General features: G+C 45.5%; 1 protein-coding gene across 1 annotated transcript in view; it reads right to left on the bottom strand.

Annotated features, from left to right (window-relative positions):
- LCT (lactase) overlaps positions 1-27,310 on the bottom strand; it is a gene marked incomplete at its 5' end in the record, with an annotated part of 51,695 nt that overhangs the window by 2,939 nt on the left and 21,446 nt on the right. Inside the window, 8 exons of the mRNA XM_081242311.1 lie at positions 1,159-1,293; positions 3,784-3,893; positions 5,744-5,946; positions 7,383-7,581; positions 10,021-10,311; positions 13,284-13,552; positions 14,181-15,731; positions 18,211-18,856. Of these exons, the coding sequence (XP_081098437.1) occupies positions 1,159-1,293; positions 3,784-3,893; positions 5,744-5,946; positions 7,383-7,581; positions 10,021-10,311; positions 13,284-13,552; positions 14,181-15,731; positions 18,211-18,856 (3,404 nt within the window). The remainder of the gene's footprint in view (positions 1-1,158; positions 1,294-3,783; positions 3,894-5,743; positions 5,947-7,382; positions 7,582-10,020; positions 10,312-13,283; positions 13,553-14,180; positions 15,732-18,210; positions 18,857-27,310) is intronic.

Raw genomic sequence — 27,310 nt, 5'->3', positions numbered from 1 at the left:
AGAGAAGAGGCGCCCTTGAGTCACCTACGTCTGGTCGACGCCACCCGCAGGCCACAGGCACAGCCACAGGCACCAGTATTTGGGCCCCCATTCATGTGGTGATGGGGTAGATACGCTGGGACCTGCCTCAAGTGCCCAAGACCCTTCCTGTCTCTCCAGCGATGGGCAAGGAGAGGGCATCAGGTTGTGCCAGAGGGAGCTCTGCGGGGGGGCACAGAAGCTCATGCATTTCATTATGAGGAACAGCCATTTAGATATTTCTTAACGTCCAAATCCTTCAGGAAAAAAAAACGTTGCGTTTTATCAGGAGCTGGATTTATTGTTCACCTGAACTGCATGTGCGGCATTTCATAAGCTTGAGCACAGGTGCCTGGGAAGACAGTCCCAGGACCCATGAGGCAGCAGGAGTCGAGTGGGTGCGTGAACGGGGACCAGCAGGGAGGCCTCTCAGCCCTGCTCAGCAAGCCTGACTCTGGTGGTTGCAGGATGCAGTGGGGATGTCAGCGCTTGTTTCCAAATAAACAACCCGGACAGAGTCACAGCTACTGATGGGGAAAGATGCTTGTCAGAAGAGGGACAAAACAGTGTGCCCACATAATAATCCTGGTTTTTTTGTAATAAACATTTCTGTATAACTATATACTATACAAACTGTATATAATATAAATATATATAGAGAGAGGTAGTACACCCATACACACACACATACACTTCTGAAATGACACTCAAGAATTTCCTATTCTTGCTTTCCAGTGTTTCTACTGTGAACATATATTATTTGTAATACAGAAATAATAGTTTAACCTTTACCCTCAAAAGGAAAAAAGAAGCTTGTTATTTTGACTGAAATAACATCTGGTAAGTGAAACAAATCTGATGAAAAAAGAAAACCGAAAGAAAAAAAAATTTTTTTTAACGTTTTTAAAAACTCTAAGCCTGTCTGCTTTAAATGGAAAGCATCTTGGAAACCCTAGCCTGAATTACTATCTGACTGATAGAGGTTCTTTTAGGTATCTCAGGAGATGGGGCTCATCTTGCAAAAACCCCGGGATACACAGCATCAGGAGGCAGCTTCAGAGGCTGTACAGGCCTCTTAAGTGAGAGAAGAGGAGCACGTTGCTGTCTTTTCCAAAGGTTGTTCCAGGCACCCTTCCTTACCTGTCTGCATCGAAGGAAGAGATCCAGGAGTCATAGTTGAGATTGTAGGCCAGGACAGTGGTGTAGTGATTGAACCCAAAAAAGTCATAGGTGCCGTTGATCCTCCTCTTCTCACTCTCTGTGAACTCAGGGAGCCTGGAAGGAAAGGGCCGTTAAGGACGTGGGGTTTGGGAAGAGAATGTGCTGTGGGGTGTTGGTGGAGGGCTCTAAACTCAGGTACCTGGAGGTGACTACGGGCCTCTGGCCGGGAGCAAGGAGAGGCCCTCCCAGCTGCTGCTGAAAGCGCCTGAGCCTCCTTCTACCAGACCACAGACCTCGCCTCCCTCTGGCGTTGCAAGACCCTCTCTCTCTTCCTGTTGCAAGTTTTTACTGTGGTTTGTTTAGGTGTGCTACTTTTCTGCAAAGTCAGTCCTTATCAGTAGGGGAAATACTTTTACAAATTGAATTGATTGAACTTTTGAGATTTGGACTTTCCTGCTCATATGATTTCACTGCCCTTTTTAAAAAATTAATTAGCTCATTTATTTTTGACTGCGTTGGGTCTTCGTTAATGCAAGCGGGCTTTCTCTGGTTGCGGTGCACAGGCTTCTCATTGCGGTGGCTTCTCTTGTTGCGGAGCAAGGGCTCTGGGCGCACGGGCTTCAGTAGTTGTGGTTCACGGGCTCAGTAGTTGTGACACACAGGCCTAGTTGCTCCACGGCATATGGGATCTTCCCAGACCAGGGCTCGAACCCGTGTCCCCTGCATTGGCAGGCGGATCCTTAACAACTGCACCACCAGGGAAGCCCTGCACTTTCTTTTTAAACATCTGGTGGAACATTTTCCTTGTGTTCTTTTTTTTTAATTGAAGTATAGTTGATGTACAGTGTAGTGCCAATTTCTGCCGTACAGCAAAGTGACTCAGTTATACACATGTAGACATTCTTTCCATGTATTCTTAGTGAGACTTTTCTATACAATTCAATCAACATGCACTTGTGTGCAACACTTAGAGGTTCATCTCAGCCAAATCCTGACTACATGCTGCAGGTTTAGGGTTGCCTAGAGAATGCCCTGCTTAGGTGCCTGGCACCTCACCTTGACCTTTCTGCTACCATTAACCTGGGGAAGAACCTTCCCTCCCTGGGGTTGCTGAAATACTGGGGCAAAACTAAGCCCCCTGCCCACGCCTTTACTTCCCTGCTCAGGAGCCAGCAGGGGCTCCTCAGGTCCCGTGGCATCAAGGCTGAGCCCCTATGCTTGGCCTCCAGGCCCGCCACCATGTGGCCTTGGCCCTCCCACCGCTACTGGGCCAAGTTTCCCGAATTCCAGCTGCAGAGGTCCCACTCATTCCAACCTCTAGGTGGGTGCTCACACCCCTCCCCACTGGATGGAAGGGCCTCTGCTCTCCCAAATGCTGTTCCTTGTCAAGGCCCAGGCTCAGCTGATGTCCTGTCGTGTCCGTGAAGTCTCCTGGGTCTACCCAGCCTGCCCTGATCTCCTCTGAGTTTTCCTTGCATGAAGAAATTGGGGAATAGAATTCCTTGGAGTGATGAAGGTCACTGTCTTTCCAGCCAGTGTGTCAGCACTTGAGGAACCATATTTGGAACCCCCTTTGTGTGGGCCTTGCCGGGCCTGGCCCTGGCCTGGGTACACAGTAGGTGCTCAGCAAGGTTGTGTTAATGGACTGGAGCACTCGCTTGTTGGAGACCAGGGTTGACAGATCAGACCTTTTGGCTCAGCAGGACTTACCCTAACCAGGCCAGCACACACGTGCGTTTAAGGGCAGGGATGGATTATTTCATCCTCACAGGTGGGCTGTATAAGACTCAAAGGCTGTGTTAGGAATGCTTGCCTTTTGAATTCTTTTACCCTACCCTCCCCTTCTTATGGTCACATGAGCTACCTTAGAGCTTGTGGGTGTGTTCCCAGAAGGCCAGGGCACTGCGTCCCCTTCCCCACACCACACCTCTAATCCCCAGCTGGACGACTCTTAAACCGAGCATGGGCCCTGCAGTCAGACAGCCTGCTTTCAAATCCCAGCTCCATCACTGAACTGCTGGGCAGTCTTGCCATAATCTTTGTGCTTCAGCTTACTCATCTTTAAATAGGAGTGAAAGTGCCAATAGAAGATGGATAAATGTTAGCTGTTGCTGATGTTGCTGTTACTTCCTTGACGGAAGTAGGACTGCCTCGGTGCAAACCATTGCCACCCACTGGCCAAAGGACAAAAAGCACTCGGCTAAGAGTCACCCATTGCTACCCACATTCACTCCTAAGGTGATGAAATAGGATAGGATGAGCTGGGGAATTTGTCCTTGGAGTGAGATGGTGGGTCGCTAAGAAGTAGATGCCCTGGGGACGGATTTCCTGGTTATTCTGAAGAAGAAGAATAAGGGCAACTGCCTTTTGTCTCAACTGCCTGTCACAGCCATGCCAGGTCCTGGGCTAAGCGCTTCACAAACACACTCGCGTGTAATCTTCCCAGCAAGCAAGGAAGCTCAGACACGCCTAAGACACGCCTCTCTGACCCCAACAGCCATGTTCAGAGCATCACTGTGCCGTACACCCGGGAGCTTCAGTTGGGCACCATGGAGCAGACTTCCTCCCAGTTCTCATGGCTGAGTGCGTGGCGCCAGGACCTACCGAGACTTGTTGAGGCCTGCCGCCAAGCTCCTGTCACGGACCCGTGTCTTCATCACCTCGGGGTAATCCCCATTCTTGAAAATCGGATGTGCAAACCAGCCTCCCATGAACTGCGGGTGGGGTTAGGGGGGGACAGTCAGTGCCGGCACTAGCAGGCGGGCCCACAGGAGACCGCAGCTCCCGGCTCAGGTGTCGCTGACCCCAGGGCTCCTCCCCAACCCAGTCTGAAGCATGCCTCTCTTCTGCAGCTGTTCCCATGTTGCAGCTCAAATGCCCACAGGTCTTGTCACCCCGCTGGGAGCTCACTGTGGGCAGGGTGATGTTCTCACCCACTGTAGCTTGAGGGATGTGAACTGATCTGAGCATATGGGCCCTGGACTTGACAAATGCGGCTGGCTGCCCTTAGGAGGGTCCTGCAGAAGATGGGGAGAGACCACAAGCCTCCACGCCCTGATTTCCTCTCTTACCACAGAGCAGGTCCTTCCCCGTCCTCACGCCTAAGGACCCACCAGAACCTTCTGGGAGGAACCAGGTGCAAGGCTGGTTGCCCAGGCAAAGGATGATTCTTCATGGGCTTTGGACTCGCAAAGTGAGGAACTTTGCAGTCTGTTTTCTTGAATGAGGTCCAGGCCATCCTTACCCTTAGGGGGTATACGTGGCAACCAAGTGCTATGATGCTGTGGGTCCTGAGAGGCTGCTTCTGTCTCGACATCCTCCCCTCACCTGCTGGCTACTCCCTGAAATGTGGGGTGAGGACAGCCTTCCATTCCCAGTCAGAGATGAGGCTTGGAACATACTCGCTCTGGTAAAAGCAGCTTCAATTCACTCTGAGGTGAGAAATTGTTTCCGTGGAAGCTGATTTTATTAGGGGACATGTATATCATAGTCCTGAGCTGCAGGGTCACAGTTCACAGACGAGCTGTGATAATGAGACTACAGCCTAACATTTACTGAGGTTTGTTTTGATTTCAGAAAACAAATTATTGCTCTAATTCACCAGTTCTATGAGTCTGAAATGAGGGAATGAATTAATTTTGTTCCAAGGCTTTCCCCCCAGCTGGCTAGCAAATGGAACATTAAGTTCTTGTTTGCGCTTTTTAATTTGACCACCTTTGTCAAGTTCGTTTGTGAAGAATTTGGCAAACCAAGGCCATTGGTGTCCTTTCAGAAATGCCACAGTCTGTGGACTCCTCCAGCCTTTAAAAGTGGGGAGCAATCTGGAGAGAGAAGCTTGCTTTTCTTTCCTGATGCTGAAACATGGGAGAGGGTGCCTTCAGACCTCTTCAGAGACAGTAGCAGGAGCCAGGGAAAAGCTATGGCATGAAGAGCACCATTCTCTCTCTCGTCTTTCAGGGGCCCAGGCTGAAATAAGGGTGGGCCGTGTTGTTGGGACCTGCTTACTTGTGCCTCCACTTCCCAGGAGCAAATTCCATGACCAAAAGATGCATGTCCTTATGTGAAGCTCATGGAAAATTAGGGGCGCTAATGAGTTTCACATAATCTAAAGCCCCCAACTTAAGGTAATTCTTAGAGTAAGTAAAATCAGATGGTGACACCTAGAGGCGAAATGTGACATTGCAGCCCAGTTCTATTAGCTCCTATAGTCAAACCACAGATTGAAAAGGCAGAATTTCTTTCGGTTATTTAGCTTCAAGCCAGTGTTGCATCCAGTGAGAGCTATATATATAAATGATTTTTTTAAGACTTGAAAGAAAATTCAACCCCAAAGAACTTTCATCACAGCAAACCTATGAGGTAGTTAGGTCACCTCCATTTCAAAGATGAGAAGACAACAGTACAATAAGTTTAGATGATTTTCCCAAGGGCACAAAATAAGGTAATAGCAACGCAGGGCCTAGATCCTAAATCTTTTGTTTCGCAATCTAATTCTGTTTCCATTAGATCATGACAGGAGGGGAAAAGAGCAAGAGTAAGAACAATGCCCGGAGGAAGAACAGACCTGAACGTATCTCCTGGCGGCCTCCACCTCCTCCTGGTTGGAGGGGTCTCTAGGCTCAGCCCAGTCGCTGCTGATGGTGATGGAAATCATGCCACCTTGACGGGTGCGGTACACATCGTTGTACAGATGCCAGGCCTCAGCATGAGCCTTTATTAGGTTGTGGCCAGCAATATAGGGACCAGTGCCAGGCCTGGAGGAGATTCCTGGAAATACACACATAGATGTCAGTGAAGAATAAATGTGGCCAAGAATATCACTTTCTGCCTATGGATGGCCTCTTCGTGTTTGGGAGAAAGGCTGAAGATTTTAGCTTGAGGAAGAATGGAATTCAAATCCTGGCTCCACTTCTTAAAGCTGGCCAGGTAACTTTGGGTGAATAATTCGGTCTTTCAGTTCCTTCCTCTGCAAAATGAGCAATAGAGAGTTCTTATGAGAAGGAAATGAAACAGTGTGTGTGCAAAGCACCCAGAAGTACTGTATCTGGCAAAGAGAAGGCACTTGATGGATAGGTGTTGGTTTCTGTACCCCTTGCCCAAAGAGTGGCTCATATATCACAGGCAAAGCACCCAGAAGAGTGTGCCTCAGGAGGTGACATCCTGGCACTCTGGGGGGACCCACAGTGAAAGTAAGAGTTGGAGAGTATAGCTGATGGAAGCAGCTGACACAGAGATTCCTTGAGAGCAAATGTTATGAGAGAGGCTGCCTCTCATAAGTTGAAGGAATGGTAAACCAAAGCGTCAACTAAGGACCAATGGGAGATACATCTGGTAATGGGTCAAAGCAGATCTCCCCGTGGCTCTTTCTAGCTTTTACATGTAATCCCAAGGAATCACATAAATGGACACAAATTTACTCTCTAAGGCTCAGAACTCAAGAAAAGGAAAATTGGAGGGTTCTCAAGGGACAAGGACAGGTCCACAATTCCTTATTAAAAACTCTTAGGAACACAGCACTGTAAATCAACTATATACTTAAATTAAAAAAAAAACCCAGGGTTTCATGTATTTTGGAATTAAAATGTTTCTGTGTCTTGGAAAAGTAATAAGTTGCATATAACATAGTTACATATGACCCCAGCAGGGCCCAGGACAGCTCTCCATGATTAAGGACATTCATATGTCTGCTGCTGAACTTTTCCAATTTTAGTATATGTGCTGCCAAAACGAGCACTGCTCGTGCAGAACTTTTGAATGTTCACTCTAAGTGGGATGTCACCTCACGGTGGTTCAAGTCAGGTCAAGCCCAGGTCAGCCAAATCATATATTGGAAATGTTTGCATTTTTGGAGTTGCAAAAACCACTGTGGATCTGTACAGTCTGATGTATTGTCCTTTCCTGTATCGATTAGTCCACACCCTTGATCTCAGGCAGCTTCCTATCTGAGGCAGATCAGACGTAGAGAGAGAGCAATGAAGCCATTTGGATGTATTGAGATGTGAAGTTCATGTTCAGCAAAAGTGGTGTCAGAAGGGGGAAGCTCTGCTGCCTGCCAGGCAGCCCTGAGCAGAAGGCGGAGATCCTGAAGCACTGCTTTCGGGCTTTTGTAGCCTCCTCCTCCAGGGCCACCTGGATTTCATGTCTTTGTGGTGCTGAGAATGCCACACTCCAAAGAGCTGACAAGGGGGGTCTGGGACCTTTACCTGGAGCTGCTGTCCCATAGCCATAGCCCAGGTTAGCAATGACATAGGGCTCGTTCAGTGTGATCCAGAACTTCACCTTGTCCCCCAGCCTCTGGAAGAGCACATCTGCATACTCCTTAAACCGCTGTACAACCGTCTCATTCTCCCAGCCTCCGATGTCCTGGAGTGCCTGCGGCAGGTCCCAGTGGTAAATGGTCACCTGTGAAAAAGCAAGATCAGCATTTCCATCAACCTCCTTTTCATGGGAAGCCAGCGATGCTGTATGTATGCACCAGCGTAAATGTCTACTGCTAAAGCTGAGGATGAATGATGTGACAAATAAGCCTCAAAAGTTCTCTGACCGGAAGGGTAGGACAGCAGTGTTGAAGCGTGAGGAATTCATACCTCTGGATCAGAGAAGCCTGGGTTTGAGTCTCAGCTCTGCCACCTACCAGCTGTGTGACCCCAGGCTCAGGCCCTGAGACCTCCATGTCCCGGAATCATTGTGAGGCCTAAATCACATGGCAGAGGACATGAAAAGTGGCTGACATCCTGCCAGCTCTTCAGCAAATGTTAGTTATGGTTGTAGTCAAGGATCAGAAATGCTAGAGCTTCAGAACCTCCGGGATAGATTGCACTGAGAGCCTGAGGCTCTGAGGCATTTTGCTTGTAAAGGGGCATCCCCATGGACATCTGTCTGCAGGTTCTTTCTGAGGACCTGGGAACCCTTTGCTGGAGAGGGGCCCCTATGGCCATGTCCGTGTAGTAGCCTTTCCTCTCTCTGGGTCTTCCCTTGATGCTCCTGACACACCCCATCTTGGCCACGCCAGGGGTCTCCACTGTCCTTAGTCTCCACTGGGCTGCCAACCATCTTCAGCTCAGACCCAGTCTCTCTCTTTGCCTGAAATGCCCTTCCCCTGCCCACCCACCCACCCAGACTGTCCTCTTTCTTCAAGACCCACACCTCCTTGAAGCTTTTTCTGGCCACAGCACTTTTCTTTTCTGCGGTGTCTCAATGCCCTTAAGAACTACAGGGAATTCCCTAGAGGTCCAGTGGTTAGGACTCCATGCTCTCGCTGCCAAGACCCTGGGTTCGATCCCTGGTCGGGAAACTAAGATCCTGCATGACACGTGGCACAGCCAAAAATAAATAAATAAATAAATAATTTAAAATCTATTAAAAAAAATAAGAACTACAAAATCATTTATCCCTGAGTTGTGTTCTTTCTGATGTTCTGAATTGTTATGTGTAATGGAGCTCATTTCCCCCCAGATCTTGGGCTCATGCAGGGCAGCCACTGGCCCTCCCCTCTCCATCACAGCTAGTGCTCACACGCACTGTAATAAACGCTGCATGGATCATTTGTTCCTGCGGTGTTAGCAGCGTGAGAAGTCCAGGTAGCACTTTTATTTGTAAAAATCTCTGCTTTTGTGGTGGGGAGTGGGGGGGGTTAACGCGGAGATTATGCTCTGGCTGCAGTGCATAATCTCCAATCAGTACAGCAGAGGAAACACACAGTATCATAGAAGTAGTGCCCTCCAGCCCTTTATCATAAATGGCCCAGGGGAAAAGGAGAAGTATTCTTAGGCTCCCAAGTAAAATGTAAAAAATTTGGTGACGGGCTTCTCTGGTGGCGCAGTGGTTGAGAGTCCGCCTGCCGATGCAGGGGACATGGGTTCGTGCCCCGGTCTGGGAGGATCCCGCATGCCGCGGAGCGGCTGGGCCCGTGAGCCATGGCCGCTGAGCCTGCGCGTCCAGAGCCTGTGCTCCGCAACGGGAGAGGCCACAACAGTGAGAGGCCTGCGTACCACAAAAAAAAATAAAGATTTGGTGACAGCAAAGAAGCCCACAAGTGAGCTTCTGTATTATTATTCATAATAACTCATGGCTTAAAAACACATGCACTTTTGCCTCAGCAGTTCTGCTCCTAGAACCATATCCTACAGATAAACTTCCACCCTAGTGTAATTATGTATCTATGGTTACTCATTGTAGTGTTGGTTATAATGGCAAAAGAGTGGAAACATCACAGGGAAGAGTGTCCATTAATAGGGAAGTGATTAGAGAAGTAAGGTACAAACAATTACCACATAACTAAAACAAAAAACAAAAAAACAACAAATGAGGAAACTATGTATGGATATGGAAATATCTGTAAGAACTATTGTTAAACAAAGGCAAGTACCGGGACTTTCCTGGTGGTGCACCAGTTAAGACTCCACGCTCCCAATGCAGGGGGCCCGGGTTCGATCCCTGGTCAGGGAACTAGATCCCACATGCATGCCACAACTAAGGAGCCCGCCTGCCGCAACTAAGACCTGGCACAACCAAATAAATAGTAAAATAAATAAAAATTTTTTAAAAAAGCAAGTATCAAACTGTATGTATCATACCATTAGGAAAAAAGAGGGGAAAAGGCATATACATACACATATACACGTGCCTACTGGTCACATACACAAAAGGACATGAGAACCCAGCAAACTTGGTCACCTGTGAGGGAAACAGATGACTAGAGGTCAGGGGCAGAAGGAAAATCTTTACTGATCATTCAGAAATTAAATTTGAAAACAGCATTTTTTCACACAAGAAATGTGCTCTCCAGCCCAGCTGGCTCCCAGGGGACTTGGCCAAGGCCCGGTCAGGGCCCCATCTCACCTGGGGCTGGATGCTGGCAGCCTGCAGCGCGTCGATGAGCCGCACGTAGTAGTTCAGGCCCGCTTCATTGATGTATTTGGTAGTTCCGTCAGGGAGGATGCGAGTCCAAGAGATGGAAAAGCGATAGTGGGTCACACCCAGGTTCTGCAGGGCGACCACATCCTCGGCAATCTTGTGATAACTGTCACAGGCCACGTCTCCAGTGTCATCATTCCCAACCCTCAGTGGTGTGTGAGAAAACGTGTCCCAAATACTGAGCCCTTTGCCATCTGCTCTCCACGCACCTTCGATCTCAAAATGACAAGACATGGTCTAAGCAAGTCATGTAGTCAAGCCCTTCCCAGTCAGTGGGTGAGTCCTGAGTCAGGACATAAGTCAGCATCACCTTCTCTGCCACCCCCCGATTTCTGAACTCCTACAGCTTCCCGTACATACTTTCTGAACATCACAGCACTGTCATGCTGCACTGCACAATTATGTGCTTGCTGACTGGCTTTCTTCCTACAAGACTGAGGTCTAGGCGTTGCATCTTTCATCTTGGTGGTGCAGCAGTCAGTGCAGCACTGTCTGGAGTATGGTGGGTGCTCACTAAAAGTTTGAATGAACAGTTCCACATGCCTCAACCCCAATCACAGCCAAACAAATACCAATGATGCCAGATGTAGCAGCAGAGTTTCTAATCAAGATGTGTATCACTGTTTCTGTGCCTCCTTTTCCTCCTCCCACCTAGCCTATAAACTGACCACAAGCCACTGGGCAAATGCCTACCTATGGGCTTAGGTAGTCTGAGAGGTGTAATTTCCATAATTTACTTTAAAACACTTAAGCATATATAGTGTGATACTGTGTGATTGGCTGCAGCCAAGGTAGTGCTGGCATTCTCAGCAAGAATACATGTCCAGGCTTGGCCTGCACAGCCCCTCTGAGAGTGGCAGGCCCTAGGTCAGTGGGAATGCACCCCGTGTGGTCCATCTGGGTGCAGGAGATGGCTTGGTGGTTGGGAGACTAGTTAATGCAGGTGGACTAAGAAAATAAGTGACTATGTTGAAGATATTAGGAACTAGATTTCTCATCATTGGAGAAAAGAGATACAAATATGAAAAGTGGGAAGGCCAGCATTAACCCTGTAGAGTTGGATTGCAATTGGAGGTATCAGTGTGTTTTTTAACATACATAAAGATTTGGGTGGATATAGAACGAGACATATATGCACATGTATGTGTGTGTGTGTGTGTGTGTGTGTGTGTGTACACACACATGCATTTCCTAGCTCTGTCCACTGAGTGGGCCTAGAAGTAATGACACCCCAGTAGCAGTGAGCACACCTAGCACCCAGATCTTGGTTTCTAAATGCCCTTATCCAATAAAAGGAACCAGGGCTCTTTAGAGAAATGGCTGATTACAGGGCTGGGGCAGAAAAGATACAAGATGAGCCTGGAACATCTTGTTGCACCAGAAAGAATTAACAGAGTGCTCAAAGAGTGATGGGCCATGTCAAAAGGACACAGGAGGGCTTCCCTGGTGGCGCAGTGGTTGAGAGCCCGCCTGTCGATGCAGGGGACACGGGTTCGTGCCCCGGTCCGGGAAGATCCCACATGCCACGGAGAGGCTGGGCCCGTGAGCCATGGCCGTTGAGCCTGCGCGTCCAGAGCCTGTGCTCCGCAACGGGAGAGGCCACAACAGCGCGAGGCCCACATACCGCAAAAAAAAAAAAAAAAGGACACAGGATCCAGCTAAAGGACAATCCACCAGGCAAAAAGTGGACAATTTAACCATCTGCATACATAATAACAGCAAAAGTATAACCCAATGGAAAAAAAATAGGACTTCACAAGGCCATACTGATGATATATATCAACATATATTTACATATAAGTAAAATGTAAATAATTAAGTAGGAGAAAAGACAAAACTTGACCTTTCTTTTGAATGCCACCTAATAAATATAAAAGCAATGATAAACTCAGAAAATCACCATTTGTCAACTATCATAGTAATAACTGATTCAGGCCTGCAACCTGTGCCCTAGAATAAGTCCCTAACCCTAGCCCTAGAATAAGTAAGTCCAGCTATAAACCTGTGGGGCAGTGGTTCTCACCCAGGGACTATTTTGTCTCTGAGGAGACACTTAGCAATGTCTGGAGACATTTTTAGTTGTTACAGCTTGGGGAGGAGTCTACTGGCATCTCGTGGGTAAAGGCCAGGTTTGCTGCTAAACATCCTACATGTGCACAGGACAGGCCCACAACAAAGAACTATCCAGCCCCAAATGTCAATCAGACCCAGCTGGAGAAACCCTGCTACAGAAGATTCTGTCTCCCTGGAGCAACAGGATCCTGTCTCTGAAATCTTGGCATTTCCTCAAGTGAACCTTTCATGTACAGTGTTGACCAGAGCACCGAAGGGGACCAAGAGCTGAGGTTTTCTCCAGGCCATGGAATAGGATACATGAATAGTTCCTGTGTTTGTGTGCTTAGTTAACATATGTCTGGATATGGCAGAATTTGGTCTGAGACTTCATTATACCTTGGTAGTCTGGTCATCTCAGGGTAGCTACCCTCACCTTCCTCAGAAACATTTTCAGCATCTATGGTCACCTAGAAAAAATCCAAGGGCTGAGCAACCCAGAGTCAAGTCAGCTCAGACCACTGACCCCACCCAGGTTCCACACAGAATACAAACCCCTACTCCTGTATCAAAGAAAATAAATGGAGGAAGAAGATGTAAAGCAGGGTCACACCCCTAACTGCCTGGGCAAGTCACTCTTCGTTTTTTATCTTTTTTTTCTGAGGAAAAGTAAATCCTCATATTTTCTGTATTAGTGAGCTTCATTTAGCATGAATAAGGTAGAGGTATGATGTTATTAGGACATCAGAAAACGCCCAGGCCCATGTGATAGCCATTTTGATCAAACTGTCTGCTGGGAAGAGACTAGGTGAGAAATAAAGGCGTCCAGCTGAGAATCTTCATATTTACATGTCTTTGCCTAAGTATTTCTTCCAGGCTCCACCTGCTCCATCTGGCCTGCTAACACCCATCTCAGCACAGCCCTTGTAACTGTGATGGCCCGCCTGAATTTGGGGATGTGAAGAAGCCAAGCTGTCTGGGAAAAGGGCCTCCCAGACTCCCCCACAAGGTACCCGTACTTCCCTCCCACAGGTCTATAAAAATCCACTGCTCCCACCTGCCCTCTCCAGCCCTGACCCCAGAGCCTGGCACATAGTAGGTTTGCTGTAGATGGTGAATTGCCCTGAACTCCTCACCTGATATGAAGCGGTAGCCACACTCCAGCTGAAGCCCTTGGGAAACTGTCCATATAGAAACTCGTCTTCCTTGGGCAGCGGCATGCCGTTACTGATGATGACCTCCGTGTAGTACCTGGCAGAGGCTCTTGCTGTGCGAGGCCTGTTCACGTTACTGAACTCAACGTGGTACAGTCCAAACTTGACCGTGTAGCCATTTAGCCACTCAAAGCTGTCCATCAGGGACCATGCAGCATATCCTCGAAGGTCGACACCATCGAGCCTGTAGGCTGGGAATGTTTCACAGACAGCAGAGGAGAGCTTTACACCAGGAGGACTCCTCACTGCAGGTAGTCCTAAACCACCAACTTGTGCACACAAGTAATGTGTGCCCTGATAGATCATCTTGTCTCTTTCTTTTTGTCAACACTGATGCCCCCATAGCAAGTATTAATGACTGATCTTTGCAAAATCAAATTCTTTTGTTGGGGTAAAGGGACATGTCTGAAATTCAAGAGTCTCAGCCTACTTTAGAAGTTAAATACAGAAATGTGAATTAGAGAAGAGTTTATTGCTCTACGGTGCATGGAACCCACCAGAATATAAGCTCCATGTCAGCAGAAAGTTGTTTATTTTGTTCACTGCTGTGTCCCCAGCACTTAGAATAGAACTTGTCACATAGTAGTTGCTCAATAATGAATAAATGGACCCATGAGGATACTCCTGTGGGACCCTGTGTGTACATTTGGGGAGACGACCATTGCTTTTTTCAGATTCCCAAACCGGGAAAGAATTACGGAATTAGGGTATAAAAGGGAGACCTGTTGATGGTGTGTAATCTACTCTGCCAAACCATTTCAGGCACATGACATGTGGATGTTGGGAGATTTTGTAAGGGGGACATGAACACTCACGTACCTTTCAAAGCTTCATTGATATAGGTTTTGTGGTAAAATATCCTATTGGTATCTTCCACTTTCGGATTTCTCAGCCCTGCTCCATTTTCAGTGATGTAAATGGGGACGTCCCCATACTCTTCCTTGATCCAGTTGAGCAGTCTTCGCATCCCCCAGGATGCAGCTCTGTTCACTGCTGTGGAGGGCCAGGAAGAGTCCTCCCTCTCGGTCAGCTCCCGATCATCTTCATAGGAGGGCGGGTTTAACCTGGGTGTTGCATGCTGCACGATTCTGGAGGAGTAGGTGTTGAGGCAGAACACGTCGGCTGTAGCTGAGATGTACTTCTTCTCTTCCTCAGTGAAGCTGGGCAGGCGGGAAGTGGCTAAGTGCTGTAGTTCACTCCTGTTCCCCACTTTCCACTTCATGGCATCGGGATAGTCTCCGTTTCTGAAGATAGGGTGGGCGAACCAGCCCAGTGAGAACTGCAGCATTCGGTCAGCTGCCTCCACATCCCTGGGGACCCCCAGCGACTGTGGCTCTGCCCAGTGTGCACGGAGGCTCAAAGAGATGACCCCCTTCTGCACTTGCCTGTACTTCTCATCGTAAGTGTGATAGACTCTGGCATGAGCTTTGATGATTGCATGGCCAATCCTGTAAGGTCCCCAGCCTGGGTCGTTCACGTTTGGGGGAAATTCCCCTGAGCCATACCCCAACCATGCCTGGTATGTGGGGTCGTTAAAAGTCATCCAGAACTTGACTCTGTCACCAAAGGTCTGGAAACAAAAGTCTGCATAGCTGTTAAACAACTCAATCAAGGAAGGATTCTCCCAGCCTCCAATATCCTGGAGGGCCTGGGGCAGGTCCCAGTGGAACAGTGTCACCATGGGAGAGATGCTGCTTGCCACCAAGCCATCAATCAGCCTGTTGTAATAATCAACACCACGTGTGTTGACAGAAGTGTTTCTTCCAGTCGGGAAAATCCGAGACCAGGAGATGGAGAAGCGATAGGCCTTCACCTTCAAAGCTCGAAGCATATTCAGATCAGCATCAAGATGGTTATAGCTGTCACAGGCTATGTCTCCAGTAGCACTGTCTTTCACGTTGCTCCCTGGTGTGTGAGTAAAATTATCCCAGATGCTGGGGCCTTTGCCGTCAGCATCCCAAGCTCCTTCAATCTGATAGGCTGACGAGGACACGCCCCACAGGAAGTCATCCCGGAACGTGCCGTGGTAGAACAAATCTCTTTCAAACTTGGGTTGTTTGGAGAACTTTTCCCAGACTACTTTAGCCTTGGAAGGCACCTCGGCTGGAAACGTGAAGGCTCTGATTTTCCGGGGGACGTTTGCTTTACTGGGTGGTGGCAGTCTTTTTACTACCTTGGTGAGGAAACCGTTCTTTTCAATCATGCTGGTGAAAAAGTAGGCAGATTTCCTGGGAGTCCTTGGCCTGCTGCTGTCGTTGAAGTTGACATGGTACAGCCCAAACCTCTGGCTGTACCCAGAGGGGCCTTCAAAGCCGTCGATGAGGGAACGAGCAATGTAAGATTGAACATCCACTGAGTCCTCCTTGACAGCTGTGGAGAAAACCAAAATTGGGATTGTTTTAAAGTCTGTTACTGATGTTGCTTTTTATTTTTATTATTTTTAAAATAGAGGCGTCTATTTGGGGTTTGTTAGCACTGCAGCCCGGGAGACACAGAGTCAAGAAGCACTTGAATTGTGTTCCACTATAAAATGGGGGGAGGCTTATAAAGGCAAAAACTGCAAGGTTACATAAATTGTTGGTCGAGAATTAGGATTGGAGCCGGCAAGAAGTAAGGGTGTTTGTTAAGCAAGGATCGGTTGGGGTCTGAAATGATGACAGAGTTGCAAAGGGCTGATGTTACTTTTTAAAGGTTTTCCTTTTAACGTGAAAGTTCGGGAGGTGACTCGGGTTACCCCCAAGATATTAACCCTTTTTCCTCCTCATAACAAGTAAAAGGAAAATCCATAAGACCCACACAAAACATCAGGCCACATCTATGGCCATAAGTCTCAATCCAAAGGTGTGTCCCTACCTTAAAATGAATAATAAAGAAAAAGTGCCCCATCTGCTAGTGTCAGGACTCCTTGGTTTAATACAGAATACATAAATCATTTAATCTTTAAAAAATGTGCTTTTGTATTTTCTTCTTTATGTTTAGTAATATTGATGTGAAATAATCACGCATTCCGTTTTTTGTTGGTTTTTTTTTGCGGTACACGGGCCTCTCACTGCTGTGGCCTCTCCCATTGTGGAGCATAGGCTCTGGACGCGCAGGTTCAGTGGCCATGGCTCACGGGCCCAGCCGCTCCGTGGCATGTGGGATCTTCCCAGACTGGGGCACGAACCCGTATCCCCTGCATCAGCAGGCGGACTCTCAACCACTGCGCCACCAGGGAAGCCCACGCATTCCGTTTTTAAAAGGAGAAATGAAGCCTAAAAAAAATGTATTCTCTGATTCAGTGGCTTGAATGGTGGTCCCCAAAAAGGTATATCCAAGTGCTGACCCCCTGGTACTACTGATGTAACCTTATTTGGCAAAAGGGGTTTTGCAAGTATAATTCACTAAGGATCTCAAAATGAGACCATCCTGGATTAATCAAGGTGGGTCCTAAATTCAATGACAAGCATCATCATAAGTGACATAGGGGAGAAGGCCATGTGAAGATGAAGGCAGAGATTGGAGTCATGCAGCCACAGCCAAGGAAGGCCTAGAGCCACCAGAAGCTGGAAGAGGCAAGGAGGGATTTCCCTTGGAGCCTTTGGATGGAAAGTGTTCCTAGTGACGACTTGATTTTGGACTTCTGGCCTCCAGAACTGTGAAAGAATTAAAAATGTTCTAGTGAGTCAACCAGGAGTCAGAGCAATAGCTGTGGATGACTGTGTAAGAGGTAGGTAACGTCGCTCATTCACTCAATAAATAATTTAGTAAGCACCTATTTTATCCCTCGCTGTGCTAGGCTCTGGGAACATAAAGATGAATAAAAGCCTCATAGGTTAGTGGGCAGAAGGAAGAGCTGAGCCAGAAACAGAAGGGCCTAAGGCTCCACTCACTGGGTGTCTGGGCATATCATTTAATCTCTCAGAGCATCGGTTTTCACAGTTGTCCCATGAAGATAATACCTGCCCCTATTTACTGAACAAGGCTGTTTCAAGGATCACTTGAGATAATGTCTTAAAGGGATTCCTTGATACTGAGGAGAGTACAGGTGAAGTCTGACCTCACAAACAGTGGGATGTAGGTCTCCATTCCTTACTGCAGTGCCCAGGGCAGGGATCACTTTTTAACTCTTTCTCTTTGATTCTAGACAAGGCCTCGAAATCTTCTCAACACAGTCCTCTAGGCAGACAACTAGCCACTGTCAGTTGATTAGGACTGACCTACGAGATGAAACCTATTTGCTGCTCCTTTCTACTTGAAATAAAAAGACATATAAGGTAAAAATGAGACTGTAGATATAGGTTAAGTGGACCAAAGTGAATGATGTGGAATGTAGGTTTTATACCCCATTAAAGGAAAGGAAGATCAGGCAAGGCTGGAGCGATGAGGGAAGATTTAATGGGCTGGAGTCCCACCCTGAGTGTCCTCATGCCACCCTGTAATGCCATCATCATATATTGCACTTTTCTGTCTGCGTCCCTCTGTAGACTGAGTCCCCTCTGGGAAAAGATGGTGTTGGCTCAATATTGTACCCCTACTCTCTTGCACAATGTCTGGCATGTAATGGGCACTCAATAAATATTTGTTAACTAAATGCGTTAAAAGATGATGAGGCTTGATGGATGGATAGGACTCAGATAGACAGAGTGTAGAAGGGAGCACTGTAGGGACTAGGAATATAAAAGTAAAGGCTTGAGGCCTTTGAGGGAGAGGAGAGTTAGGAGGCTGATATGAAGGACTCACTATTACTACAAATACTACTTTTTGGCTTCATTTCCTTGGGAGACTGTCTTTGTCCCTTAAAACAAAACTCTGAAGATTTGATGAAGTACCACCCACGTTCCAATCACCAGCATTTCCACATTCTTACCCTTGAGCACCTCGTTGATATATTGTTTGAAGTAGTCAATTCTCAAGGAATCATTGATGAGATCTTCACTTTCCCCTATGGGCATGCCATTCCCAGCCAGGTAGATTGGAACTTTGCCTCTTGTGTATTCCAAGGATACAAACTGCAACAGCCTCCTTATACCCCAGGGTACCACACGAATCCAAGGGGATTCGGTCTGGGGCCACGCAGTGTCCACGTGTTGGGAGAAGCCTCCAATGGTATCATAGCTGGGGATGCAGGTATCTCCTTGGGCCTTGCTGATGAGGCGGGAAGTGTAATGGGACAGACCCAGAAAGTCAGCGGAGCCCTTCAGGAGCTGCTTCTCTGCCTTGGTGAACTTAGGGAGCTGGGCCACAGGACTGGGGCACTGTTTGTTCGTCTGTTGGATCTGGGCTCTCAGGGCAGCCGGGTAGTCTCCATCCACAAAGATGGGGTGTGCAAACCAGCCCAGCATGAAGTGCAGAAAGCGTTCAGAGGCTCTTCGGTCCTCAGGCCTCTCTGGGGACAGGGGCTCTGCCCAGTCTGAGTTCAGCACAATGCCCACCCGCCCCTGCTGCTGTGGGCGATGTTGGCTGTTGTAGTGGTGCCAAGCCCTGGCATGAGCCTTGAGGACCACGTGAGCCACCTTGTGAGGAAGAAAGAAGGAAATACAGGTCTTAGTGACAACAACAGCACCCACAAGCCAATAAGAAGTCAACAACGACAATGTCAGCAAGTTGACACCAAAGTCAGTAATGGTAGCAAGTTAATAAAGTCAACAGCAACAATGTCAACAACATCCACAACTGTGTCAACACGTCAATACCACCATCACCACCATCACCAGGTCAATAGCGACAGCACCACAACCACATTAACAATAACAGGTGTCAATGACTTATCTTGTGTGATCCTCACTTATGTGGCAGGTACAAATACTATTACTATGATACAGGTGAGGAACACAGGATCCAGAGAAGGGGAGAGCACAGGCAGTCTGACCTCAGGCCTGGATCATCACCCACAGTTCCTCTGCCTCTATCCTCAGTAAGTGCTTTTTTTTTTTTTTAATTTTAAAAAATTTTGGTTACATTGGGTCTTTGTTGCTGCGTGTGGATTTCCTCTAGTTGCGTCCAGCAGGGGCTACTCTTCGTTGCAGTGCACTGCCTTCTCATTGCGGTGGCTTCTCTTGTTGCAGAGCACGGGTTCTAGGTGTGTGGGCTTCAGTAGTTGTGGCACGCGGGCTTAGTTGCTCCGCGGCATGTGGGATCTTCCCGGACCAGGGCTCGAACCTGTGTCCCCTGCATTGGCAGGCGGACTCTTAACCACTGTGCCACCAGGGAAGTCGCAGTAAGTGCTTATTGACTAGTCCACAACTAATTGGCAGGGGCGATCATTTTAGTTAACACACAAAAGTGGGGAAAATTATTTCTAGCCTTCCTGTTCTCCTTTCTACTTAATGAAGTCTAGGAAGAGAAACCACAACCAGGATCTGCTGTATACTTAACTCATGGTCTTACAAATGTCAACATCTTTCCTTGGTGGAGCACCAGGAGAAATGGCAAAGGTGGGGTATCTGGAGTATAACAAGCCTACATCTGAATATTGACTCTATCACTAACATGCTCAGTAAACTCAAACCATCTTCTCCCTCGACTTCAGCTTCCTTGTCTGCAGTAAGTGGGTAATTATGGATCCATCCAGGAGGTTTCAATGCAACTGTGGACACAGAGCACAGAGCAGAAACTTGGAGTGCAGCAGGAGGTTTGCTACCGCTTAGTGCTTTTTCTTTTCCTTTTTATCATGTGAAGATGATGACACCTATGTTTGAAGAATTTTACACCCAAAACATGCTCTAGGAAGAGAAGCTCCTGACTGCTTCTAATGTCCCAAATGTTAGTTCTTAACTGGGTGGGTCCTAATCTCCAACAGCAAACTGTGCTCCTTTCCAAAAGGCAGGAAGGCTTCCCTTCTAAGCTTGCTGGTATCGGGGCAGGGTGCTCAGTGGAATACTAGGCAACCATCAGAAACAATCACTGTGATCATGTAATGACATGGAAAAGGTTTAATGACATTTCAAGTAAAAAATGGGCACTAGAGTGATAATGTGTCGGTGTATAGGTCATTGTATATGTCTTTGATTGTAACAAATCTGCAGGTGGGGGATGTCGATAATGGGGAGGCTATGCATGTGTGGGGAGAGGGAGTAAATGGGAAGTCTCTGTGTCTTCCACTCAGTTTTGCTGTGAACCTGAAACTACTCTAAAAAATAAAAAGACACATGCACCCCTATGTTCACAGCAGCACTATTCACAATAGCCAAGACATGGAAGCAACCTAAATGCCCATCAACAGACGAATGGATAAGGAAGATGTGGTACATATATACAATGGAATACTACTCAGCCATAAAAAAGAACAAAATAATGCCATTTGCAGCAGCATGGATGCAACTAGAGATTATCATACTAAGTGAAATAAGTCAGAAAGAGAAAGACAAATACCATATGATATTATATGTGGAATCTAAAATATGGCACAAATGAACCTATCTACAAAACAGAAACAGACCCACAGACATAGAGATCAGACTTGCGGTTGCCAAGGGGGAGGTGGGAAGGGAGAGGAATGGACAGGGAGTTTGGGGTTGGTAGATGCAAACTATTACATTTAGAATGGATAAACAACAAGGTCCTACTGTATAGCACAGGGAACTATATCCAATCTCTTGGGATAAATCATAATGAAAAAGAATACTTAAAAAAGAATGTCTAGGGAGCTTGAACCAAGATAGCGGAGTAGAAGGACATGCTCTCAGTCCCTCTTGTGAGAACACCAGAATCACAACTAGCTGCTGGACAGTCATCAACAGGAAGACACTGGAACTCACCAAAAAAGATACCCCACATCCAAAGACAAACGAGAAGCCACAATGAGATGGTAGGAAGGGTGCAATGACAGTAAAATCAAATCCCATAACTGCTGGGTGGGTGACTCACAGACTGGACAACACTTATACCACAGAAGTCCACCCACTGGAGTGAAGGTTCTGAGCCCCACGTCAGGCTTCCCAACCTGGGGATCCGGCAACGGGAGGAGGAATACCCAGAGAATCAGACTTTAAAGGCTACGGGGATTTGATTGCAGGACTTCGACAGAACTGGGGGAAACAGAGACTCCACTCTTGGAGGGCACACACAAAGTAGTGTGCACATCGGGACCCAGGGGAAGGAGCAGTGACCCCATAGGAGACTGAAGCAGACCTACCTGCTAGTGTTGGAGGGTCTCCTGCAGAGGTGGTGGGGGGGCGGCTGTGGCACACCATGGGGACAAGGACACTGGCAACAGAAGTTCTGGGAAGTACTCCTTGGCGTGAGCCCTCTCACTGTCTGCCATTAGCCCCACCGAAGAGCCCAGGTAGGCTTCAGTGTTGGGTTGCCTCAGGCCAAACAACCAACAGGGAGGGAACCCAGCCCCACCCATCAGCAGTCAAGTGGATTAAAGTTTTACTGAGCTCTGCCCACCAGAGCAACAGTCAGCTCTACCCGCCACCAGTCTCTCCCATCAAGAAACTTGCACAAGCCTCTTAGATAGCCTCATCCACCAGAGGGCAGACAGCAGAAGCAAGAAGAACTACAATCCTACAGCCTATGGAACAAAAACCACATTCACAGAAAGATAGACAAGATGAAAAGGCAGAGGGCTATGTACCAGATGAAGGAACAAGATAAACCCCCAGAAAAACAACTAAATGAAGTGGAGATAGGCAACCTTCCAGAAAAAGAATTCAGAATAATGATAGAGAAGATGATCCAGGACCTTAGAAAAAGAATGGAGGCAAAGATGGAGAAGATGCAAGAAATGTTTAACAAAGACCTAGAAGAATTAAAGAACAAACAAACAGAGATGAACAATACAATAACTGAAATGAAAACTACACTAGAAGGAATCAATAGCAGAATAACTGAGGCAGAAGAATGGATAAGTTACCTGGAAGACAGAAGGGTGGAATTCACTGCTGTGGAACAGAATAAGGAAAAAAAGAATGAAAAGAAATGAAGACAGCCTAAGAGACCTCTGGGACAACATTAAACACAACAACATTCGCATTATAGGGGTCCCAGAAGGAGAAGAGAGAGAGAAAGGATCAGAGAAAATATTTGAAGCGATTATAGTCGAAAACTTCCCTAACATGGGAAAGGAAATAGTCACCCAAGTCCAGGAAGCACAGAGAGTCGCATACAGGATAAACCCAAGGAGAAACATGCCGAGACACATAGTAATCAAATTGGCAAAAATTAAAGACAAAGAAAAATTATTGAAAGCAGCAAGGGAAAAACGACAAATAATATACAAGGGAACTCCCATAAGGTTAACAGCTGATTTCTCAGTAGAAACTCTACAAGCCAGAAAGGAGTGGCATGATATACTTAAAGTGATGAAAGGGAAGAACCTACAACCAAGATGACTCTACCCGGCAAGGATTTCATTCAGATTCGATGAAGAAATCAAAAGCTTTACAGACAAGCAAAAGCTAAGAGAATTCAGCACCACCAAACCAGCTCTACAACAAATGCTAAATGAGCTTCCCTAAGTGCGAAGCACAAGAGAAGAAAAGGACCTACAAAAACAAACCCAAAACAATTAAGAAAATGGTCATAGGAACATACATATCGATAATTACCTTAAACGTGAATGGATTAAATGCTCCAACCAAAAGACACAGGCTTGCTGAATGGATACAAAAACAAGACCCATATATATGCTGTCTACAACAGACCCACTTCAGACCTAGGGACACATACAGACTGAAAGTGAGGGGATGGAAAAAGTTGTTCCATGCAAATGGAAATCAATAGAAAGCTGGAGTAGCAATACTCATACCAGATAAAATAGACTTTAAAATAGACTTTAAAATAAAGAATGTTACAAGAGACAAGGAAGGACACTACACAATGATCAAGGGATCAATCCAAGAAGAAGATATAACAATAACAATTATAAATATATATGCACCCAACATAGAAGCACCTCAATACATAAGGCAACTGCTAACAGCTATAAAAGAGGAAATCGACAGTAACACAGTAATAGTGGGGGACTTTAACACCTCACTTACATCAATGGACAGATCATCCAAAATGAAAATAAATAAGGAAACACAAGCTTTAAATGACACAATAGAACAGATAGATTTAATTGATATTTATAGGACATTCCATCCAAAAACAGCAGATTATACTTTCTTCTCAAGTGCGCGTGGAACACTCTCCAGGAACCTGGGTCACAAATCAAGCCTCAGTAAATTTAAGAAAATTGAAATCATATCAAGCATCTTTTCTGACTACAACGCTATGAGATTACAAATGAATTACAGGGAAAAAAACGTAAAAAACACAAACACATGGAGGCTAAACAATACATTACTAAATAACCAAGAGATCACTAAAGAAATCAAAGAGGAGATCAAAAAATACCTAGGGACAAATGACAATGAAAACACGATGATCCAAAACCTACGGGATGCAGCAAAAGCAGTTCTAAGAGGGAAGTTTATAGCTATACAAGCCTACCTCAAGAAACAAGAAAAATCTCAAATAAACAATCTAACCTTACACCTAAAGGAACTAGAGAAAGAGGAATAAACAAAACCTAAAGTTAGCAGAAGGAAAGAAATCATAAAGATCAGAGCAGAAATAAGTGAAATAGAAACAAAGAAAACAATAGCAAAGATCAATAAAACTAAAAGCTGGTTCTTTGAGAAGATAAACAAAATTGATAAACCATTAGCCAGACTCATCAAGAAAAAGAGGGAGAGGACTCAAATCAACAAAATTAGAAATGAAAAGGGAGAAGTTACAACAGACACCACAGAAATACAAAGCATCCTAAGAGACTACTACAAGGAACTCTATGCCAATAAAAGGGACAACCTGGAAGAAATGGACAAATTCTTAGAAAGGTATAACCTTCCAAGACTGAACCAGGAAGAAATAGAAAATATGAACAGACCAATCACAAGTAATGAAATTCAAACTGTGATTAAAAATCTTCCAACAAACAAAAGTCCAGGACCAGATGGCTTCACAGTTGAATTCTATCAAACATTTAGAGAAGAGCTAACATCCATCCTTCTCAAACTCTTCCAAAAAATTGCAGAGGAAGGAACACTCCCAAACTCATTCTATGAGGCCACCCTGATACCAAAACCAGACAAAGATACTACAAAAAAAGAAAATTACAGACCAATATCACTGATGAATATAGATGCAAAAATCCTCAACAAAATACTAGCAAACAGAATCCAACAACACATTAAAAGGATCTTATACCATGATCAAGTGGAGTTTACCCTAGGAATGCAAGGATTCTTCAATATATGCAAACCAATCAATGTGATACACCATATTACCAACCTGAAGAATAAAAACCATATGATCATCTCAATAGATGCAGAAAAAGCTTCTGACAAAATTCAACACCCATTTATGATAAAAACTCTCCAGAAAGTGGGCATAGAGGGAACCTACCTCAACATAATAAAGGCCATATATGACAAACCCACAGCAAACATCATTCTCAATGGTGAAAAGCTGAAAGCATTTCCTCTAAGATCAGGAACAAGACAAGGATGTCCACTCTCGCCACTATTATTCAACATAGTTTTGGAAGTCCTAGCCACGGCAATCAGAGAAGAAAAAGAAGTAAAAGGGATACAAATTGGAAAAGAAGAAGTAAAACTGTCACTGTTTGCAGATGACTGAATACTATACATACGGAATCCTAAAGATGCCACCAGAAAACTACTAGAGCTAATCAATGAATTCGGTAAAGTTGCAGGATACAAAATTAATGCACAGAAATATCTTGCATTCCTATACACTAATGATGAAAAATCTGCAAGAGAAATTAAGGAAACACTCCCATTTTCCACTGCAACAAAAAGAATAAAATACCTAGGAATAAACCTATCCAGGGGGACAAAAGACCTGTATGCAGAAAATTACAAGACACTGATGAAAGAAATTAAAGATGATACCAACAGATGGAGAGATATATCATGTTCCTGGATTAGAAGAATCAATACTGTGAAAATGACTATACTCCCCAAAGCAATCTACAGATTCAGTGCAATCCCTATCAAATTACCAATGGCATTTTTTACAGAACTGGAACAAAAAATCTTAAAATTTGTATGGAGACACAAAAGACCCCGAATAGCCAAAGCAGTCTTGAGGGAAAAAAACGGAGCTGGAAGAATCAGACTCCCTGACTTTAGACTATACTACAAAGCTACAGTAATCAAGACAATATGGTACTGGCACAAAAATAGAAATATAGATCCATGGAACAAGACAGAAAGCCCAGAGATAAACCCACGCACCTATGGTCAACTAATCTGTGACAAAGGAGGCAAGGATATACAATGGAGAAAGGACAGTCTCTTCAATAAGTTGTGCTGGGAAAACTGGACAGCTATATGTAAAAGAATGAAATTAGAACACTCCCTAACACCATACACAAAAATAAACTCAAAATGGATTAGAGACCTAAATGTAAGACTAGACACTATAAAACTCTTAGAGGAAAACATAGGAAGAACACTCTTTGACATAAATCACAGCAAGATCTTTTTTGATCCACCTCCTAGAGTAATGGAAATAAAAACAAAAATAAAGAAATGGAACCTAATGAAACTTCAAAGCTTTTGCACAGCGAAGGAAACCATAAACAAGATGAAAAGACAACCCTCAGAATGGGAGAAAATATTTGCAAATGAATCAACGGACAAAGGAGTACTCTCCAAAATATATAAACACCTCATGCAGCTCAATATTAAAAATACAAACAACCCAATCCAAAAATGGGCAGAAGACCTAAATAGACATTTCTCCAAAGAAGACATACAGATGGCCAAGAAGCACATGAAAAGCTGCTCAACATCACTAATTATTAGAGAAATGCAAATCAAAACTACAATGAGGTATCACCTCACAGCAGTTAGAATGGGCATCATCAGACAATCTACAAACAACAAATGCTGGAGAGGGTTTAGAGGAAAGGGAACCCTCTTGCACTGTTGGTGGGAATGTAAATTGATACAGCCACTATGGAGAACAGTATGGAGGTTCCTTAAAAAACTAAAAATAGAATTACCATATGACCCAGCAATCCTAATACTGGATATATACCTAGAGAAAACCATAAATCAAAAAGACACATGCACCCCAATGTTCATTGCAGCACTATTTACAACAGCCAGGTCATGGAAGCAACCTAAATGCCCATCGACAGACGAATGGATAAAGAAGATGTGGTACATATATACAATGGAATACAATTCCTTTTCATAAAAAGGAATGAAATTGGGTCATTTGTTGAGACGTGGATGGATCTAGAGACAGTCACACAGACTGAAGTAAGTCAGAAAGGGAAAAACAAATATCGTATATTAATGCATATATGTGGAACCTAGAAAAATAGTACAGATGAACCGGTTTGCAGGGCAGAAATTGAGAAACAGAGGTAGAGAACAAACGTATGGACACCAAGGGGGGAAAGGGGTGGGGTGGTGGTGGTGGTGTGATGAATTGGGAGATTGGGATTGACATGTATACACTGATGTGTATAAAATTTATGACTAATAAGAACCTGCTGTATAAAAAAAATAAAACAAAAAAACTGTTGTCTATCAGATTCAGAATAAAGACTAAATACCTAAAAAAAAGTCTATATGTATATAACTGAGTCACTTTGCTGTAGAGCAGAGATTGACACAATGTTGTAAATCAACTATACTTCAATAAAAACAACAACAACAACAAAAAAACAAGGGCACTAAGCTGAGTGCACACTGTGACTACACTATGAATGTAAGGAAGCCATGACTGGAAGGAAATACTAGTAGAACTATGAAAAAGATCTTTTCTTGGAAAATTTTCCTTAAAGGTGTCATAATGTTTTATAAATAAAAGGAAGAATTGAAAGAGAAAAGTGAGGTGGGGCTTCCCTGGTGGTGCAGTGGTTAAGAACCCGCCTGCCAAAGCAGGGGACACAGGTTAGTGCCCTGGCCCAGGTAGATCCCTCATGCCATGGAGCA

The sequence above is a fragment of the Mesoplodon bidens genome, assembly GCF_964165515.1.
Source record: "Mesoplodon bidens genome assembly, chromosome: 8".
Taxonomy (NCBI): domain Eukaryota; kingdom Metazoa; phylum Chordata; class Mammalia; order Artiodactyla; family Ziphiidae; genus Mesoplodon; species Mesoplodon bidens.
The sequence above is the reverse complement of the archived record's forward strand: the minus strand, read 5'-3'. Positions and strand labels throughout refer to the sequence as shown.